The 22593-nt window shown below is 34.9% G+C and overlaps 1 protein-coding gene across 1 annotated transcript; it reads right to left on the reverse strand.

Annotated features, from left to right (window-relative positions):
• Positions 1–1038: 1038 nt before the first annotated feature.
• LOC106173493 (kinesin-like protein KIF28) lies at positions 1039–19616 on the reverse strand. Its single transcript, XM_087005501.1, has 23 exons — positions 19398–19616; positions 14859–15041; positions 13687–13893; positions 11456–11587; positions 10880–11014; positions 10359–10522; positions 9888–9999; positions 9329–9396; positions 8796–8938; positions 8389–8470; positions 7883–8013; positions 7314–7371; positions 6891–7017; positions 6322–6597; positions 5894–6001; positions 5348–5493; positions 4886–5014; positions 4472–4609; positions 3789–3955; positions 3365–3432; positions 2652–2805; positions 2186–2422; positions 1039–1993 (listed from the first exon to the last, which is right to left on the reverse strand). Exons 1-23 carry the CDS (start codon positions 19446–19448, stop codon positions 1827–1829), a joined length of 3183 nt encoding a protein of 1060 aa, XP_086861627.1. The 5' UTR covers positions 19449–19616; the 3' UTR covers positions 1039–1826.
• Between the last annotated feature and the right edge of the window lie 2977 nt (positions 19617–22593).

Here is a 22593-nt window from a genome sequence, read left to right on the forward strand (position 1 = left end):
GTGTGGGGGGGGGGGGGGGGGGGGTCGGCTCATGCCCTGACAGGAAAGGTGGTCCTAGGAATGGAAGTCCGGAGTCCGATATGATCAGTACAGCTAGGTTAGGGTTAGTTGGAGCATAAGGGGTTAGTATATGGGACGAATGTCGCCTGTACAAAGTGTTGGAGAACGGACAACAGTTCCTAGCGGACTACCTGTCACACCTGTTTACTTTTATCCAAAACGAGGCTCCTCGCGGTCCCTGCAGGTAATTTACAAATGTGCCAAAAAGCACGGTCGTTAAAGGCAAGCATACCCTTGGACAGATACGTGTGACAACTGTTTAATGACATTTAATTAGGAATTTAGCACAGGAAAATGACCATCAAAGTGATTTTCTAGCGTCAATTGCGACTTTATCGATCTTTATCAGCGAGTATGGGCGGCCAAAAGGGCAAAAAATTCAGTTATGTTTCGTCGATTCACTGCCTTCCCATCGATTCATTTTCAAGTTTAAACGATCCTGTCATAAATTCAACATCTACTTTCGTCAATTCAATTGTCAAACATTTCTCATCTATGGTGTATTAAAACCAATGCTGTCACTATATATTTTCGTCGATCGTGTAACTAATCTCGTCGACATGAATTTTTGCCCTTTTGGCCGCCCATAAGCGAGCAACTACTCAAGTAGGCCTGCCTGATTCATATTCCATTGTAGTTAACGTAAAATCGATCGTTGGGAAACCAGCGAGTAAATAGATATTTAATAAAAATTTAATAAGTGTTTTGCGTTGCAACAATATCAGTATATAATGCGTTCTAGTTTTTTAAATAAAACTAGTGTAGCTTGCATGCGTTTCAGGGAAGTTTTAAATGTTCGTTTTTTGTTTTTTTTTCTAGCTGCTTATTCCCAATGCACTTGTACAATCACTATCTTTCTATATTCAATACTCAGGCGTGTTTGTCTGTTAATCTGACGGCATTCAGCAAGAGTCCCTGTGGAGTTAGTGGGCATTAGCTAGGCCAGTTAATTTCTTTATGAACTAAGTACATGTAACAAACAGGAAAATATTTATACTTTATTTTCATGTTTATTGAATATTTTACAATGATTGTCGTAGAACAAGCATTACCCTTAGCTACATGTAACAGTGTCATGGGGTTTATCACAGTTGCTTTTAATTTATATTTTCCTTGTTTACCCTGGCTTTATTTATACTGTAACGGCAAGTTATTTTGGCACCTTGATCAAATTATCCATTGTTAAAAGGATCACATTTTCTAGCAAAACAAACTTTTTGAAGTAAAAAAATCGGGTCTAGATTAGATAAATATGAATTCAAAAAATAAAATAAACTTCTTAGAAATTTCGATTATTAATTGCTTGTAAAAATCTCCTAGCAGTAAAATAAACTTTACCTAAAAGTGTTTTTTTTTTTTCACGCTGGTACAATAACAGATGCTCTTATTAAAAAAACCTGATAAGTAGTTAGTATTAAATGTACTACTGAGATAAATAAATAGATAAATCAAAAATAAATAAATAAATAACAGAAAAATAATTGACATCATCTCCAGCTATGTATAATGTTTGATTCCAGAGAAAATTACTATAAATTAACCATTTTACAAGATAAAATAACCTTGCACAAGAACACTGATAATCTTCACACGGAGCAGCACCTAACTGAACCAGCTAGTCCACCCTGACAAGTTCTAACAAGTAATTATGCAACAGTTTTTTTGTTTCCCTTTCACAAGTTTTTTTTGCAAGAAAAAAAATCAGATTTTTATAGGCAAATTTGGGGAAAAGTGTATTATGCATTATGTCATACAGGTAGAGAGCGCTAGCTAGGATCTGTCTGCTGTTTTTTCTTCTTGATAACACTGGTGACGGTGACTTTGAGAGCAGACACTGCAGCGTTCAACTGCTCATCTATGTCATGAAGTGCTTTCTGTTGCTCCTCAAATAAGGATTTTACATTCCCATTATCTGCTGAACTATTTGTGGTCCCTGGAAAATATTAACACCACGATTAAATGCAAACAAATTATGAACAGTTCTCATAATGTATAAAAAATTGCTATTTAACTGAAAATGATTTTTATTAAGTAAACCAATTCTACTTTTAAAAAGAATTAAGTAACTTCCAAACAGTTTCAAGATTAAATTGGAAACAAAATTGTGTATACACCACTTTCTCACCTAACTCCTTCACATTTTTTAAGCCCCTCTGAACATGACGGACATCTTTGAAAAAGACCTTAAGACCCTTGGCAATCTCTGCATCTAAGCTGGTGGAGGGATGTTTTGGAGGAGGAGGTTCATGGCTGCTCCCAGTGGAGGAGTTAGAGTTGATGGAGTCATGACTTCCTCCATGTTGATCTCGCTGTAAGTGAGCCACGCGGCTGTTTATAGGGTGAGGAATGGTCTCCTGATGATCTGACAACAAATAGGAACAACTTTTTAAAGTATAAAAAACCTTGTGTAGCATAACTGCATATGAAATGAACTTGGTATCAATTATTAATTGCATGCATTTAATGTTGTTTGGTTATGTTATATACATATAATATGATACCAAATTGAAAAAAAAACATATCAAAATCTTAAAACAAGCACATGAATGCTAAACATAGAAAAAAAAAGGCATAAGCAGCAACTTCTATACCTAGTTTTTGCAGCTCCAGTGCATTTTTATGTCTTTCCACTTGCTGTTTCAGCTTGAAGTTTTCTTTCTTCGCTTTCTGATAAGCTGCTCTTAGATGATCACACTCCTCTGTTTGTCTTTTAAGAACTCTCCTGAGTTCAGCTACCTCAGGATCCTAAAGCACAAGCAAAAAAATATTTAAAAATTTACATTGGGACTTTTCAAAGATTCTAGTTAAGTCATGTGAAGGGGTGATTTAAAGTTGCCGAGTTTTTAACCTAAAGCTAATTCGAAAATAATATCAAATGTTTGAGATTCCTAATGCTATCAATCTTTTTCTTTGGTTAATAAAACTTCAGAAGTAGTTTAATATCTAAAGAAGATGTGTATTTTCCAGCACAGATGACCAAAGCAGGTGGTCTGCACCAGCAATGGATCCAGGATTATTTGAAAGGGGGGGGGGGGGGGTCCAGAATGATAGGCTTTGGATGCGAAGCTGACCATCGCCTCCTTGGTGTGGGGTTTTGGGGCCTGCTTAAGGGCCCTGAAAATTTTTTGGTGTTTGTGAGGGCAAACAGTGCCCTTTGGTATGGTTTAGAACTATGATTCAGCTAGTCAAAATACTAATTTCAAAAGGGGAATATTGGTGTGATATATATTTTGGGAACCGAAGGAGGGGGGGGGCAGGACCCCCCTGATCCCCCCTTTAAATCTGCCACTGGTCTGCACTGTACCTCATCTGTGTGGTCAGCCAGGGAGCCAGAGCTGGGTCTAGAGGAAGCACTGCCCGAGTCGGGGTCCACTAGAAGTCAACATTGGGAAAAGATGAACACTTGAAAGAATCAAATAGATCCTCTCCCCCACCAAAAAACACTTATCAAACAATGGCATTAAGCTAAACATGCTTATATGAAACTGTGAAATATATAATTCATTATAATTATTTTCTTTTTTCATTGCCATACCCTAATCAAATGGAACTACTTTGAAACCTATTAACTAAAAAATATAAAAAGAAATGATTGTCAAGATTTTAAAATAGAAACTGTAGAATAATTCGTAAAAATGTTCTTTTTTTGCCGTGTAATTTTATGTCCCTGCCACACCTTTTTTATTAATAATATATATTTTAACATTTTGCCTGAGGACACTTCTCACCTTGTGTTCCCCAGAGCTCTATGATAATGGCGTGTGTTTGCAGGTAGTCGTGGAACTCTGGAGTCACCTTCTCTATGGAAAAGTGTTTTTTGAAGTGAAACTTAGCATTGCTGTTTCCCCACATGGTCTTGGTAGTGATCAGGTCTGGCTGGCCAAAGAATCGGAACCTAGTCAGAGGAAAAGAGTATTTCCATCAGAAGAACTTTTCACATTTAGACCCATGAGAAACTGAAATGTTGCGAGAGTTAAGTTGTACATGTAATATGTAACTTGACATTAGGACTAGTAAAATATTATCATACCTTTTTGTTCAATAAATTAGGAAAAGCTGAGCCAAAAGTATATGCTTTAGAAATTTCATCTTTGTCTTTTATTGGAAAATAATAATAAAAATAAACCAGTGAAAGACAAGACAGTATGAATCTACCCACAGTACACCCCTCTGGCCAGGTTGTTTCCTCTCACCCACTTCACACCCACACTGTACCTACCCACAATACAGCCCTCTGGTCAGGTTGTTTCCTCTCACCCACTTCACACCCATACTGTACCTACCCACAGTACACCCCTCTGGCCAGGTTGTTTCCTCTCACCCACTTCACACCCATACTATACCTACCCACAGTACACCCCTCTGGCCAGGTTGTTCCCTTTCACCCACTTCACACCCATACTGTACCTACCCACAGTACACCCCTCTGGCCAGGTTGTTTCCTCTCACCCACTTCACACCCATACAGTGGTCTATGACAAAGACAAAGTCCAGTGGGTGCCCTATCAGTTCTGCAGGATCTAGCACCAGGGAGTCATCACTCAATACTCTGAAATACACAAATATAGCAGTTAAAATAATATTCTCCCTTCTTTTATTTGGTTTACAAATATGCATAAGAAAATTGCCAAAAAACACTATCTTAAAGTTTTTACTTTTTTATTAAAAAATGGACTTGTTTTCTTCAATTTTCTATAAAAAACAAAACATGCTCAAGTAAATGTCCTAGTTAAGTTATTCCAGTGTGGAGAAGAGCTGTTGCAGTGGTAATAATTTAAAGCCCATTCCACTGGAGTACAGAAGTATCTGTCTCAACTCCACCTACTTTCCCGTGTGGTCACAGGGCAGCATCTTGATGTGGATCATGGCCTCCTCTCGCCCGTGATGGTCAATGATGTCCAGTTGGTCATTAGTTTCTATCTTGTAGGCCAGACTCTGCAGCCACAGGTGACAGCTGGGGGCATTTAAGATACGTCATCATCAATACCGGTCAAATTGGTAACCAATGCTACCTTTATGACTTTAAAGTTAACCAGCAAAAATTTAGTTTTAAAAATGTTACAGCATTTTAAAATTTGAAAAGAATAATTCTACTATTTGCGAAAACAATTTTAAATTCAACCTTCACATAATACTGTATTAATTGAGACAAAAATAATCAAGGGTTTAACATATAATGATGGTTCTAAAACATCTGAGTGTAAATATATAGTTCTTAAGATTAGACCGACTAAAGTGTAATAAGAAATGTAAAAATTTTAATTTTAAAAGATGCGGCCACTCCTACCTCCCCAGAAATACATCTTCCACAGGGTCCCAGAAAGGGTCATGATGTCTGTCTATGGCAATACTCTCTCCATTACACCATTTGGTATACATGTCTTCTATCAGAAACTTCCTGTTGATAAACTTTGCCTTTGACCACACCCACACCTGAAATATGAGAACTGGGGCTAGGGATTACAATGTTCTCTGTTGCCTGGTGCCATGCACTGATCAGGAAGGGGTTCTGGGCCTTTAGAAAAAGCAGATTGGAATGGCTCTTTGGCCTTCTGATCTAAGGGTCTGGAGAGCACATAAGTAGGAAAACTGCAACCCCCCCCCCTCCCCCCAGAAAAATTTTTGAACTTAATAAAAAAGCAATATGCCTTCCTTGTAAATACCTCAGTGTTTGATGTGTCAACTCATTATTAGCAATGCTGATAACAAGAGATCAAAACATGCAACAAGAAAATTTGATTCATTAACTTATATTTAAAATCATATCATTGTGTTACCTCTTCAATATATGTTTTAATTTAGCATACTTATGAGTTATATAAGTGAAACTTACCTGCTTGGTTTTCTCATTGGTAACTTTAACAATAACTTCTTTCTTCATATCTCTCCCAACTTCATCATGTGCTGCTAGATTTTTCACCTCTGGCTCAAAGGAGACACCCTGAACATAGCCAGTGGAGAAATGTTTTAACTGTATTTCACTGCTGAAGGCACAGAAACTTATTTTTCAAATTTAAGTAACCACAACAGGTGAACAGCACTTACATCCACCTCTGAATTTCACATATTTTTTTTCTTTTTTGGCAAAATAAATTTAAAATTTAATAAAAAAAATTAATAAATAACCCACTTCATTATTGCTTAGGCCTCAAAATTTCAAAGAAACACAGGCATTTTGGTAAAAAAAAGTTGTCAGATATTAGAATTCAAAAGAATAATCAATAACTAAAGATGGAAAAATTGAAAAAGTATAATATAAACCTTCTGCATTTCTTGACTCATCACTTTTGCCTCTTCAATTTTTGGCAGTAAGTTCATATATTCATGTAGCACCATCATCATTGCAGACTTGTCCTCATTGGGGTCATGGTGACCTTCCCTGGGGGTCAGCAAACTGTTCGTATGAAATCCAGACTCTTCTGCGAATTCTGTCTGAAAGAATTCGAAGTCATACTGCTCCAGGTTCTCGTGCTGTGCGCGTTCGCTGGGGAAGCCGACGTAGAGGAACAGACTGCTGGAGCCAAGCATTATGCGGTCCTTTATCAAAAGAAAAACAAATAATATTATTAGTCCTGTTTCCTCTCTAACAACAATATTTCAAGAAAAAGAACACTCTAATATATAAGTATCTGACATTATTTACATTATGTAATAAGGCTGAAAGTTAATCTGATATACACTTCAAAAATGTCACACAAAATTTCATTTAGTAGTGCTTATTGAAAATATTGCAGGAAGTCACTGCATGGGTTTTATTAACAACTTTCAACCTATCCATAAGCAAAAACAATTGAATTACAACAGCCACTAGAGTGCAAAAAGCCACTTACCAGATGTGTCAGAGTTCTCTCCTTTTGCAGAGGAACACCATTGACCAATAATTTAGCTTGCTGGACAGCAGGCCTTATCAACACCTTTTGTCCAGTATTGCACATTACGGCATGATGAGGCTGGATCCTGAATATCGTGAAAAAATCAACATCTCGAGAACTGATATTGCTTTTTTAAAATCAAATAAAAGTACTTCATAATCAAAGTTTTAAATTTTGAATGAAAATTGTATATTAGCTGAATAAAATTATTATTATCACAATAATCTATAATCATGCTATAAAAATTGTTCATCCATGCTGAGGATCACAGGCTTATCTGCTCTCTGCTCCCACTTTATTTTATTAGAATCAGACATGAGCATTCCCTGCTTGATGGTGCATTTAATCTAAACTTTTGATATATCTTCTTCAAGTGCTTACCCTAATCCATGTAGCTCTATACTGACTCCATTCCCTGGCTTGCCAATGACATACTCTTCTGAAGAACACAAAGAAGGAAAAATATCATTAAAATGTGTGACTTTCAGCTCTTTACAAAAATCATAACCTTACAATATTCTTATATAAGTCAATCTGTGTAGTACTGTCAATCATGTTGAGAACATGATAACTTTACAATTAAGTTCCTTGCGTAAAAATTGCTGCAACAAATCACACATTCACAAGCCACATTTATCCCCATCTACCCAGCCTCACCGTGATCAAGTGCCCCCTCTTCCACTTTTCTATAACGCAACATTTGTATAATATTAATCAGAGAAGAATTTCATCAACTGTGTTATGTTATAAGAAAAAACTACTTTTTTCTTTAATCAACCGCTAATTATTGAAATTGCCTCTTTTAAGGCAGTAGGAGAGGAAAGGCAATCAACTGGATATCCTCATTCCCTGATGAAGATGCTATGACAGACAACAAAATATTGGAGGTGAACAATTTCAATACTTAGCTGTTGATTAAAGAAAAAATACTTTATTTGTCCAGAACTCACTGTTTTGCAAAGCATATTTGACTACTCCTGACAGGTGAGGGTCTTCATTGACATTCCTCAGGTACGGGAAGTGCTGCCAGGTAAGATCCTCAGGATGAAGCTCCTGGGCGTGAGACTTCTCCCATTCTTTCCTGTAGGGGATTTGTTTTAACAAGTTCATAAATATAATATCTCTTATTTTGGTGTGTGTGTGTGTGTGTGTGTGTGCGCGCGTGTTGGTGTGTGTGACTGTGCACATTTGCCAGCTGCACATGCACAGTGTCATTAAGAAAAAAAACTTTAATTGGTTCTTTAATCATTGCACGTTGCTATAATTGAACACTATATTTTCCAGTAGAATGTTGATAATTAATATATTATCTAATCAAAATTATTTGTGAAATTTTTCTCCTCTGAGTCAATTTTCCAGGAACCGTTTTCACGTGGCATGTTTAGGCTTGAAAAATATAACTTGCACAATTAACTGTTTTTCACCTTGTAACATGTTTAATATGCTCTACAATTACCTTGCTTCTTCTAATCTTTGTTCCCATGACAACTGAGCTTCCTGCATTTGACGCTCATTCTCTTGTAGCAGACGTTCAAGTTCTGCAATACAAAGAGACGCATGTTTTTTGTAATCGATAAGATCATCTTACAGCAAAAGCAGAGTTTTGTACTTCATACATTGGTCATATATAAATAAATCTATTAAATATAATTCATCTTATGGTAGTGTTTGAATTTACCTCTGTACAGTAATATATGATGAACAATATACAGTTGATAAATCATAAATAAATGTCTTTCAACTTACCAATATTTAACATATTAATTAAAAATAACATTAAATGAAAGATAATTAAAAATCATATCCAAATAGTATAAAGAATCCAGTCCACAATAGTTTAGTTAAAACTGGAGTGTCATATACCTTCTGTTTTCACAACAGCCTTGACTCCCGTTCCCTGTGCCTTCAACATGGCTAACAGCTTGTTGTTTTCCTCCTTTAGCTCTCGGATCAGTCTCTCTGTGGGACTCTCGTTGATCACAGCTTTGTTCTGGATCTTCTTGGCCCTGGAAATTATTCAGTGATATTTGATGGTGATTAAAAGCGCAATCTTGGATTATAAACATGCCCAAATTGTACTGGCTTGCTTTTCAGTCAAATACATGCTAGTAGGCTGAAGGGGAGTTAAAAGAACCAAGCTTCAGGCTGGAAAAAGTTCACTCTGAATCAAAATTTCATGAAGGCTCTAGCTATTTCATTTCTCTCATTGGGTTGACTTAATGACAGGGAGATAAAAAACTCAACAAACATTATTTTCAAAAAATATACAACTGATTTTGAAATTGTAGGCTACGGGAGAATCAAACACACATGTAGGTTATTACATGTGTCTAATAGCAAGTTGATATGTATATTTTCTTTCATGATAAATAATCTTTATTTTAGAAGTAACCCACCTGTCAGCATATCTAAGTGTTGATAAAGTTTCATCATAGTTAATAGCTGCTGGGCTCAGGGCTGCTATCTGAACAAATAATTGTAAATATATTAATTATCACCTTTCACAATTGGTTCATCATTATTGCCAAAAGATTTTGTCAACTTTTTCATTCTAATGAACTAAGCCTTGTTCAGACTGCAAAAACAATTATTGCCAATTAAGATTTCCAAAGCTGCCTGGATTTTAATTTAGACTGAGAACTATACACAAAACATTATATAAAATGTAGCTTTATTCTATCACAATCAAAGCAATTGTTTTAAAAATATTTTTGACATATAACTGGAGATTCTCACATGTGATAATGATCAAATGTTCAGAAAAATAATTCCCACACATTTATATTTGCAATTTATTAAGTAAACATACTAAAGTAAGACAAAGAAAAACATATGGCATTATATATACTGAAGCTATACTTTATCACAGGCAATCACCTTAAAAATATAATCAAATGTTCATAATAATATTTGCCCTATACTATGTATAATCTGTGTAGTTGTGTGTTAGCCTACCATGATGGTCCTGCTGTTGCCTCCCAGAGCTGACTGGAGAAGTTTGGTGAGGACAGAGTCTCTGTACGGCACCATCACTTTCTTCTTCCCCATAGCAAGATCAGCTAGGGCACTGGGAATTTTTTATAAAGATTAGAAAATCATTACCTTACTTAAGTAAATAATGTATGAAGTGTAGAAAGAAAAAAAAAGAATGTGAAATTTATTTTGCAGAATATTTAGTTGACATTCAGCTATTCAGCTTTTAAATTCAGCTTTTAGAACAAAAAATATGGGCAAATAAATAAATAAGAGTACTTCAAGAACAGAAATGACAGAATGTAACATATCAAATCTGCTTTGCCTCAGCTACCACAGAAAAAAAGAATCTCAAAAGTAAGCAAAAACATCCTCCTGTCAGATGAAGCTAAAAAACCTATTCTAAGACTTATGAAAATAGCTTTCAAATTACATTCAATCTGAACCCAATACCTGATAACATTCCCCAGCGTGGACAGACTCTGATTAATAGCAGCGCCCTCTTTCAATCTGTCTCCCTCGGCCCCAGTGGAGTCAGCTCTCTCGCTGCCTGCCAGGTCGACAAGACTCACCTCACTGGTCTTAGTGGTGCTCTCCCCCAGTTCATTCATATACAACTGAAAAAACAAGTTAATACCAAAGTCAGGATGGGAAGATTTACTCTTAACACGTACTGCAATTCTGTAAATAATGAAAAATCATTTTGTCTGCAAATGTTACTACAAAGTTTTCAAGCATGTTTATTCTAAATTACAAGGTTCACAACAGCATCAAACACTTTTTTATTATTCTTTCTCTTATACAACACAAATGATTTTGGTGTCAACAATTTGTCTTTTTCAAAAATTATAAAATTATGTTACTGAATTTGTAAAATCAACACATCACTGATTGCTTTATTATTAAATAAATAAAAATATATTAATTGTAAATGAATGAGATGAACTATGCTGAATTGAGGAGAGACATTCTACCTGTTTGAACCTAATGGTGATGACCATATGGGATCTACTGCTGGTGGCATTCATGTTAGTGGCGGCAGTTGTCCTACTCAGTGTTCCCTGATCCATCAGGCGCTCAATCTCATTGTAACTGCGGACTGGCACCGACTGAAATCATAGACATACATATTATTTTTTCCACATATCTTGAATTTTGAGGAAAATTATTTGTTATGTTTAAAAATTATGTTTTATGTTGTGGCACAAACTTGAGATCCCCAGTGCAAGTTATCAGGTTGAACTTAAGAGGATTGAAAGAATTACCGGCACCACTCATATATTTGGTGATGTAAACTTAATTATTAATTATAATAATTAAAGGTGGCAGGAAAATATGCATATCAGTGGACATTCATATGTCACCTGTAAACACATCTCAAGTTTGCCTTCAAATTTTTCTTGGCTTAAAATGCACTTAATAAACATAAAAGTTTATTTTTCTTTTTTATATAAATATTTGATTAAATTAGCAGAAATATTTTTACCACAAACAACAAATAGTATGGAATGAGATTGTTTTAAACATGCTACACTATAGTTATATAGTACCTTCAGTCCATCCACATAGAAGCCAGATTTGGGGTGCTGGCGAACTTTGAGGCCCCCCTTCTGCTGCTGTTTGGCAGGAGTCAGGAGATCACGGACTTGCTCATTATATATCTCCAGCATACTGAACGTCACCTGGAGTATATGGCAACACTGAGTGAACATGTGAAAGACAAGATAATTTTTGATAAAATGCACTATCACATCAATTCTATGATTACTGTGTAATCCTTCAATCTGAAGTACAAATTTCATCTATGGCAGTCACGCCATGCAATAAACAATCCAAGTCCAGATAGAAATCAAAATATTCAAATTGAATTTCTATGAATTTAAGACATTTGCAGCAATTAATAAAGTCCTGTAAAATTTATGTCAGTTAATATATTGAATTGAAATATTAGGATATTGAAATGTTGATGATATATCAGTGTATACTGATGAAAATTCTACAGGTAAATTCCAAAGTTTGTTACCTATGCCACATAACTGAGTAAACTCAAAAAGGTATATGATAAAAAAATTAATAATACTAAGTTGTTTTTTTTAATTTAAAAAAAAAAATTTTTTTGTTCTGTTTTTTCTTGCCTATAAGTTTTTATATTGCAAGTTCCATAGCCATATATGAAAGCATTCTTATGCAGGAATTATGATTAGCAAGAGTCAATTACAACATGAGATGAGTGGAATAAGGAAGCAATAAACACTTGTGTTTTATGACCAGTCAACACTCAGCCACTTGACTTAAGCAAGAAAGTGCAAGATACCATACCTCCTTCAGGCTCCTATCTATACAGTCTATATACTGTAGAACTATAATTACCAAAGTGGCATTATTTTATTAGCAATATTTTCCACAGAATGATGTCAACTGTTGCTGTTTCCATAGCAACCTTCAGAAAACAGGGTAGAGGTGTGAATGTGTACCTGACAACTTCTAAACCTTATATAATATATGGCAGTGCATTACATTTTACATCTCTACTTTATGCCTGGGATGTAAACATGCACATCAACAAAAAAGAAAAAAAAAACTTCGGTAGCAGCTGTCAAGCAAGACAACTACTGTATTCTGTTTTTTTCTGTATTTTCTCCATCTGTAAATATGGTGTAAAGCATGTTTATTATTTTCCCCTGTGTAATACCAGACAATATCTTTCCACTTGATCAGATCCATAAAAGTTAGTCCCATTGATGTTCTTTTTTCTCTTTTTTTTTTATATGAAAATATATTGTCACAGAGGATATAATCAGATTTGGAATGGCCCTGAACTGAACAGTATGTCAAGGAAATTATTTAAAGAGAGGGGGGACTACATGAAAATGTATGTATCTACATGTATGGGTTATAGTTCAATGGTATATAGGGTTGCCTGGATCAGTGGGGGTCTTGTCAATTTCAGACTCTTGATTCAAACATTTGTGATTTCAAGTGTATCTATTTATAGTTCAAAGCAGAGAGTGCTCCTGCACTATTTAGGCCTATTCTACAGGTTAAAGGAAATCAGAAACGCTCAAGTGCACTTGATTTAAGGCATGTACTCAGGTAATCTCTGGATTGTGTAAGAGGACTCATAAATCATTCAGTGAGGTGGAACACCAAAGGCATAGCATTTATCTGGCCCCGCCTTGCTTTCTTTTTCAAGAGAAATATCAACAAAACAATAAGTAAATGTAACAATTAATGCACATTACTGAACATTCACATGTTCAGAACAGGTGTTATATGATAATCATATCCACCTGACAATGACAGGTAAATAGATAAATCATCACCCAGTCTTTAATGTCTCCTGCTCACAAATGAAGTAGTTGTTTTCTGATTTATCTCAATAATTCTGTGCCTGGGGCTGGCTTCAACTTGCTTTTGGACATAAATCAATTGGTGTCAATGAAATATTAATGGGGTTTCCAATCTAGTGGCAGTGGTATTTCTAGCTGTGATGCCATCACAGGGCTGCTGTCAAACTGGGAAGATCAATGATAACTCTGTCATAACTCATCTTTATTGCTGGAATGTGTTTCTGTTTCTATTCAATTTCAAAATCTTATAAATTAAGTGCGCTTTTTTCTTTGAATAATAAGGATTACCTACAATGTATGCAGATAATTAATTCAATGTATACAGGGATACTTTGATCTTTTAAACTCTAGCTGTTTTTTCCTTTAAATCATCTTATAAAAGAAAAAATATCAAGTTAAATCAAACAATCAATAATAAAGCTTCAAATTACCTGCATTTGTTTTTTCTTATCAGTATTTTTATCAATTGCCTTGAAAAGTTCATCACATGTAATGGGTACGATTCCCTTGTTAGGGCCGTATCCCACCATGGAGTAGGATTTCCCTGAGCCTGTCTGTCCGTAAGCAAAGAGGGCGGCATTGTAGCCCTGCCAGGCGTTGTCCAGCACCCCTTGACCCAGGTCATTGTAGACCTGTCGCTGTAACACAAAATAATAGTTTTATAAAAATGCTGCCTTTTACATTTCTCTCTTATCAGAGGTTAACAGCAGACATTTTGTATGGCACGGCACCTCATTTTTCCATTTGTTGCTCTGTTAGATCTATAACAGAAGGAATTAGAAATTCAAATCTCCATGCATGTAAGAATAAAGGACAGAAACTAGTGACAAATACTCTTCATTATTAGTCTTGAAAAAAGATTGATACATACTTCAATTTATACGAATCTAACAATGGATTAATGTTAGCAAAATGAACTGCATCTGGAATGACTACTAATTGACAATTGACAAGTAATTTGCTGTATTACTAAAGGCCTTACTAAAGACCTTTCATTATTAAGTCAGGTAAATCATTTATTTTTAAATTTTTCATTTTCAAAATGGCAAGTTAAACAAAAAATTAAACAGAATTTTTCTTCATTTTTCTTTCCTAATTTTTCTATAGCTTTACGTTTGTAAACTTTTAGAAGTATATATCACATGACAATGTGTCTCTTTACTTATTCTAGTGCTGTAATCATATTTCTACACGATAGACATAAGCTACATGTTATCTGAGAGCTCAGTAAACTGTTTGTTTGTATATCCTACCATCTGAAGAGGCAAGAATATACGAAACTCAAACATCACACAGGATAAAGGATCCACTGCAAAGTTTTCTCAGATAACATTTTCGTGATGTTTTCTCATTTCATTGCCACCATTTGTGTGTGAATTAGGGCACTAATGAAAAACCAACCAAATATGTTTTGTAAATTTAATGATGAAATATTAGAAAAGTTCATCAATGAAGTCAAACAACGGCATATAAAATTTACTGCTGACTGTATCAACTTGTAGGTACATACACTGTAGAAGACATGCCAAACTGTTTAATGTAAGCTGAATATTATGTCATATCATGTACGATATCAGATCATTTATTATTTCAATAAATTTACCTGATCTGCATAACTTTCCTTCTCCTTAATATAAACACCTGTCTCGTTTTCTTTGAACCCATCATGTGACCAGTAGGAATGGTCAAAGGCAAATGTCTTAGTTTCTCCATTTTGAGGGTTTGTTATGGTGGTTGCATTACCCCTCATGGATATCACCAGCTTGGAGTTGGCATTCTTTTCTCTCTGAAACACAATGCTAAATCAGTAATTTTAACAAAATAAGTTGCTCTTAAAAATTCATGTGCACATATACTAAATAATTTCCATATTTCATCATTATCATAACCATTGGAAATTAAACTAAAAAAGTAAAATGGTTTTTATTTGACTTTATCCCTATTAATAAGTATAAAATGACTGGGAAAAAACTATATTTCAGCATTTTCTTATGTTTCATAAAACAGCAGCACTGGTATACATTTTGCAATATTCAAAATATCTCAAAAATCTTATTATTTACAATTTAGCTGTGTGTATATCCTTTCATTTTCTAGCTATCTATATGAATGTGTCAACCAATTCATAAAATAAATACACCTGTGCTAGTCTTCAGATACAAGTAAGGTGCTCACCACCGTGACAATCTTGTTGCTATAACATTGGTATCAATGAACACAAAGTCAACATACAGGATAAGATATCTACTGTCCACAAATCTCACTGACGAGCTCCGTCTTCAATCAGGCAGTAATCAGCAGGATTATCAGATTCTCACACACACCGATACCTTGAGCAAACTTTCTTATCAAAGTGAATCAAAAGTTACAAATTATCTCTAATCTATCGGGGAAAAAACATGTACAAAGAATTAAGGTACTGTCTTATCTTATATCTTTTCCTGTAAGAAAACAAAAAATGCTGCAAAAGTTAGTACATCATTATTAAAGAAGTAAAAGGAAAATATCACAAACATACTGCAGCTGATCCCATAAATTTGTACACTTTTGGAAAAAAAATTAGGCAGAGTCCTCCAGGCTCCTTCAATCTTTTCTAAGAATGTAACTTAAATCATTTAATCTCTATGTATAAGATGTATCAGATAACTAGACTAGACTAAACAAAACTAATCATATGTTTACAAAAACATCCTAATTCATGTGCTCTTACATTGAAACTAAGGAATTCCACAAAGTGTAAGCTTCATTGATGTGAAAGAAAATAGTTCCAACATTTTAATAATCAATTTTAGATAAGCAAGATATTTATTATTAAAATATTTTAATCTTTTAAAAATTCTGGTAACAAATAAACACTACCAACTGTTGACAAAATAAAATATATAATGATATAACAAATGTCATACTACTAGTAAGCATAAATATAGAATAATTAAAGCATATCAAAATGGGTATCAATGCATTCTGAATAATACTTTTTTTTTCTTTTGCCCCCCCCCCCCAAAAAAAAAAAAAATTGAAATTGCAATTTTTAATTTCCAAAAGAACCTTTATCCATCTCGTCATCAGTCCAAACTGTAAAAACACACTTTTTCATTTCACATAAAAAAAAACATATCAACAAGTCTGTTAGATAATTTTGTTATCAAAATTTGATTTCATGGTTTTAACTCAAGACATGGGTGTTCAGTTAATTTTTAACATGAAAAATAAATACATTTAGTTCGACTTGTTGAACATTAATTTGTTCTTTAAAAAAAGTACAGGTTATAAACTCACAGTGTAAGTGTTCTTAATGAATATATTTACATAAAATTGTCTGGATTTTGCTCCAAAGCATTTTTCATCGACTTAACCCCTGTCTAAACTGGGAAGAAGTCACCAAAATTGGGCAAAGCTAATTTCTTTGTCATGTTTAAATCAACTTTTAAATTGGTCGTTAAGGATAATGATAATAACTTAGTAATGGGCTTCAGTAGTGTTTTCTCCTGGCAAAATTATCATGATTCTGTCTGAAGAAAAATGGAAGCCCCTTTTGTAGCATTTTTTCAACAGTCACAAAATGCTTTATACATTGTAACCTTCATTTGTATTGATACTGTGGCTGTAAAGAAAAAAACACAAGTAAATTTAAATATGTCCTTGAAGATGGTCATGACATCATGGATATAAGGTCCTGGTACAGGTCCTGGTGGGGTCTTCTTTAAAATCAATCTGTGACTAATTCTATGTATTGCTAATAATGTAAAGGTCACTTCTAAACACACCTTACTCTCTACAATTCTGAGAAAACCAAAACTTCAGCTTGTATCAATAGAACATGGTGGCACTATTGACAAAGTCCACAAATCAATAGAATTAACCATAGGAGTGGTGCTGACACTGAGCATAGCTCCACTTCATAGTTCAGTGAAGAGTAATTGACAGGAGCCAATAATGAATATAATCCCTAATTCTCAATATTTTTTACTAATCTATTTGATTAATTTTTGTTTCCTTGGAGTGACAAATCAATTAAATGTATAGAATTCAGCTTATTACCTACATATGTACAGGTGTGTTATTCTTGTGCTAATTGCACACCTGTTGTCTTTAACATACAATTACAGTTCTTATTTAAGTTTATATAATCAACTGGTATTGTGGCAGGTTACAAAACTTGTTTACATTTGGAGTCACAGCAACAGTTGAACAAAAGAGTAAAGAACTAGAACATAATATGCAGTCATTACATATAAATACTCAGGGGATTGATTAGAGGACAATAACATTTTTACAAAATTAATTTGTGAAAGAGACTTTTCTTTTATCAATCAATCAATGACAGCATGAGTCTAAATAGAGCACCTGAGTTCAATGAGTGCACAGGCCAGGTAACACATGGTGAACAGTTCAATATAAATTACCTGTTCTCAGTCTATGTTTAACTTGGAAGGGGGGGGGGGGGGGGCGAAGAGGAGGAGAGAGAGATAGAGGATATAAAAGTGCTTCCTTATTATATATACATGTATGTACTGCCAGATTGGTTTCAACTTTGCTTTTAAGCATAACATGCACTAGTACTAGTGATATATTTAAATTAGGCAGGCAAAAGGAACACCTGAAAATTTGTCAAAAAATCGCCTGGTCTATTAGTCAACTGATGTAATTTTTGACAATATTTTTTACTTATTGACACCTTAAACATGTACATACAAATGTGAATACTAGATTCATTCCATGAAAAGAAACCCTTTGGTGACTTTAAGAAAACATGAACTCAATGCGTTTTCACCATTAACCCCCCTCTAGGTAGACATACAATATGTATTATGCACATGAACAAAAACTGAGCAGAATGACACAATATATGTCAATAGACTAAGCAACCCACCGTTGGCAACAAAAGATTTGCTCACACATTTTTTAACCGATCTCAATAAACAGAGGAATGCAATTAAGGCAGCTGAAAGTGGAATAGCAGGCCCATAGCCAGCAATTTCAAAGGGGCTTCTTTTTCAAAAAAAGTGGACCTTTTACTATGAAACCTTTGTGTACCTAGATGAAATGATATCCAGAGGGGACATTTTCTTGGCAAATAGGAGGGTTCTTTTGAACCCCCCCCCCCCCCCCCCCGAACCCCCTGGCTATGGGCCTGAATAATCTGACCGGCTTCAGGTCACATATCTACCTGTGTCCCTGGTTGATAATATCTAAATAAACACAGAGCCATGTTGCCTTCAGTTTTCAGGTAGCTGAATACATGGCTGTTCTCAGACTAGAGGCAAACATCTACTTAACTACATGTACAAGTGAAACCAATCAATATGCAATTAATTTACATCTATCTGTATAGACTGTACTATGCAGTGCATAGCAGACACGTCTAAAAGAGTAAACATTTCATGAGTGAAATATGAAATAAGTTAAAGAACAACTTGCTCCGTTTTAACAAAGGTAGAACAACACTGCCTATTTACCCAGGTACAGGTAACTTATACTGGTTATATAATGGACTAAAGAAGCTATGTTTGTGTATGACTAGGTCATTAAAAAGAAACCTCTTTAAATTCTGTATGCCCCACAGAAATTCCACCTGTGACCCAGTCATTTGCTTTAGAAAAGTTGTGGTGACACAGTTCTTGGAAGTCAGGTTGCTGTGCTGGAAGACTCAAATGATTAAAACCTTACAAAGTGGATCACTGATACCCCTATGGGCCCTATCTTAATATTTTTGTATGTCACTTTTCAAACTGTTTTGGTGTGTATATTAGTTACATAGATAGACAGATTTAAATCTATAAATCTATATCAGAAATATTACCAATTTTATTTAAATTATTAATTTAAAAGTAATTAAAGCTTAAGTTCTCAAGGTATATTTAGTGCTTTTTTCTAAAAAGAACATTCTTGCAAAATGCATAGTACAACAGCATAGTACTGAGAGAGAGAGAGAGAGAGAGAGAGAGAGAGAGAGAGAGAGAGAGAGAGAGAGAGAGAGAGAGAGAGAGAGAGAGGCCCAAACTCCCGTGTAAATTTCACATCATCCAGACTCATCGGATATTACTGTTGTCCTTATTACATTCCGTATTACATACCAACAATAGTATTATATTTACAGTTACTGTTGACCTCGGGTTCACAAACAAGCAGTTGACATTACCTGGTTGAAAGGACGGACTCTCACAGCAACTTTCACACTGTCAGATGACATCTTTATCTCCCCGTCATGTTTCTGATACAGCTAGACCCTTGGCGACTAAGTCGCATTAATCAGATAGCTGCTTATAGCGCAGTGACAAGCCGTACGCATGATTCAAAGCTTCGACACAACTTCCTTTGACAAACGTGATTGGAAAGAGGACAGGCCCGGCAACTGGGTAAATGTGATGGCCAAGGCAGGTCAGGGATTAACTTATCCACCAAAAATCTTACTAATTCAACTAAGTTATGGTACCTCATGCAGAATTATTCGGTCTAACTGTTTTAATTAAACTGGCAATCTAAACTGAAATGGATTGGCAACGCTAAGGCCTGTTTACCGGTATGTATTTTTTCGTTGCGAGCCTCAAGCGTAAACATTGTATTGTTGTGGTCGGGTGAGCGAACTCAATTGCAACGGAACACCTACCACAATTAGGAGGGTTAAAAAAAGACTTTCGGCTGGCAAATGTATGTTTCAATATCTCTTTCTATATCTATATCTTTTTAAAAAAATGTATTTTTGGCAGCTATTGGTAGGTCCTTCTAAGTAAGTTTAAATAACTCAAGTTATTGAGCCAGTGCTGATTTCAAGAAAAAAGAAAACGTCAATAAACAAATTGAAAGCTTTTCTGATGAAATTTATCTGTAGAGTCTGCTAATAATAAACGTAAGTTTAAACTTTTCACTTTCTACGCGAAACTGAAGCCATGCCACACAAAGCTTAAATAATAAAGCTTCAACTTCCTGAAGAAACTGAAAAGTTTATACTTATGATCATGGTCGTACGTTTTTTGTTTTAATCACACAAAATTGGTAGTATAAATTAAACCTCACACGTGTACAAATGTAATGTTGCCTCATCAATATCAGATCTCCCTGTAGGCCTACAGTCTCTGTACACAAATATAAACGTTAAAGGTGCCTTAAAACTATTGTTCTTTAGCCAGTGCAGTGTTGCGTTACAGGCTAACTGCAATCCCTTTGGGCAGATACCCTGTCTAATTTTAACTAGCATTTTCTCACCTTTGTGCTATTATTATTTATTTATTTATTTATTTATTTATTTATTTATTTATTTATTTATTTATTTATTAAATATTATCTAAATGAAGTTTTCTTATACAGAAGTTACACTCCCTGATATTAAGGTTTCTAAAATAGTAGGGTCTATACAAAATTAAAGTAAAGGCCCAACCGATGTAATTAATTTGTACGAGACTTCTTGGTCATGATCAAAGTGTACAGAAGTTGTTGTTGACTAGTCAAGTATTATCATGATGCATTGTGTTAGAGAAGACACAAGTATTGTGAGGAGGACTGAATTGATTTACCACTACTAATGCTGGTCTGTAAACAGAATGGGAACGCGCTATGACATTGATAGCTGGTTTTGGTGAAATTATTTTTTCCTCAGACCTCAAGTGACATATTACCCCATCTAATCACAGGTGAACCAATCTTTTATAATTATACTGATATTTTCGAACAATCCTTGCATAATGATATACATCTACATGTATAATCATTTCCTTATCTTATTTTTAAATAAAATCAAAATTTCATACCGTGAATGATTTCCTACACCTACCCCGATTTTTAATGTGATCATTTTAGCAACGGGATGTTATATCGGGGCCGTAGCGATAGTCCGAAGGTTCAATAGTCCGAAGGTTCAATGGTCCGAATGTGCATTGAAGGTTCATTGGTCCGAAGGTTCGATAGTCCGAAGGTGCATTGGTCCGAAGGTTCATTAGTCCGAAGGTTCGATAGTCCGAAGGTTCGATAGTCCGAATGTAGGCCCGCTGTATAAGTGTATAGTGAATTACATGTACAGGGGTGGATCCAAGATTATTTGAAGGGGGGTCCGCGGATGCAAAGCCCCCACCCCCCTTGGCGTAGGATCTGGGGCCCGCTAAAGGGCCCCGAAAATTGTTGGTGTCTCAAAATGACCACCTAGTTATCTAGAGACACATCTGTGAATATCTGTAAAAAATCTATCAGTCGCCCTGGTAGAGGGTTTAAAAGTTAGGTCTGCACGGGCAAAAATAACGTCAATACTAGCATATTACATTAGTTACAAAAAAAAAAAAAAAAAAAAAAAAAAAAAAAAACAGATCTTGATATTTTTCATGGGATTGGAAGTTGACGATATTTAACTGCAAATGTTTATTTTGTAAAATCAAATGGAAATTTTCTCACGAGTCACGAGTTTATCTACTTTTTGCAGAGTACGTTTTTCTTCGTTTAAATGAATTTGTTACAAAGACAGCATTTTTGATGTTGTTCATCAGATTAGAAGTTTAACTGTTTTAGAATATTTCAACATGTTCAAACTGCCTTCTCACTTGTATTTTACGTTTAATAAATAAATACATAAATAAATAAATAAATAAATAGGCCCACCGGGTTGATATGGCGTTGCCACATTTCTATTTCAGATTATAAACGTTTCAGCACCTTCAGTATTGCTGGGGAAGAGGGGGTGGAATTAAATATGTATTGCTATTTGTGGATATTTGAGCATATTACTGTATTCTGATACAATTTTTATGTTTAAAGCCCTAGTAAGGGAAAAGTTTGTTTTCGTAAATGCTCGTAATTTTTGTTTATATGCCAAGTTTACACTCCAGTTAATTCATCCTCATCCCTATGAGTAATACAATACTGCTGTTTTTTTTTTTTTTTTTTTTTTTTTTTTTTTTTTTTGGGGGGGGGGAGGGTAGGGGAATGGGCTGTGCGAACAACAACATAGTTTGTTTGGAAATGCAATTATTCTATAACTTTTACATAATTTAAGTAATGTGTAGGTTAGAAGAATTTGAATTCTAATCATAGTATCTTAAGACATCGTAAGAAAATGTCATTATAGGCGTCCTCTCATTTTATGCGTTCCAATCTTTATTCAATATTTCATGTGAAACATGTATGGTGTTCATGAGTTGGAAAGGGTAGCCATTGCATATCCCCAAACTTCCCCACATTGTAAAGAGTAGGCCTAGTTCACGGAAACAATACGACCTATATGGATAATTTTTTACGTGCGTTTCGGTCGCACTCAAAACGAAATGATAAAGATTCTAGAAGCTGAGTTCACACGAAAGTTAATCACCCCCTAGCAGCTCCAGGATTGCTTATCTGATTGCATACAGTGAGAA

Source organism: Lingula anatina, chromosome 2, assembly GCF_051362555.1.
Source record: "Lingula anatina isolate TDL-2025a chromosome 2, LinAna3.0, whole genome shotgun sequence".
NCBI classification, from domain to species: Eukaryota; Metazoa; Brachiopoda; class Lingulata; order Lingulida; family Lingulidae; genus Lingula; species Lingula anatina.

What these genes read in the sequence shown, in the direction of transcription:
- LOC106173493 (XM_087005501.1), bottom strand. Translation starts at nt 19,448, where the DNA reads ATGTCATCTGACAGTGTGAAAGTTGCTGTGAGAGTCCGTCCTTTCAAC. An exon ending in TCTATGTGGATGGACTGAAG is followed by an intron (nt 11,015 to 11,455) that starts GTACTATATAAC and finishes CTATGATTTCAG; the next exon opens with TCGGTGCCAGTCCGCAGTTA. An exon ending in TCACCATTAGGTTCAAACAG is followed by an intron (nt 10,523 to 10,879) that starts GTAGAATGTCTC and finishes TTGTTTTTTCAG; the next exon opens with TTGTATATGAATGAACTGGG.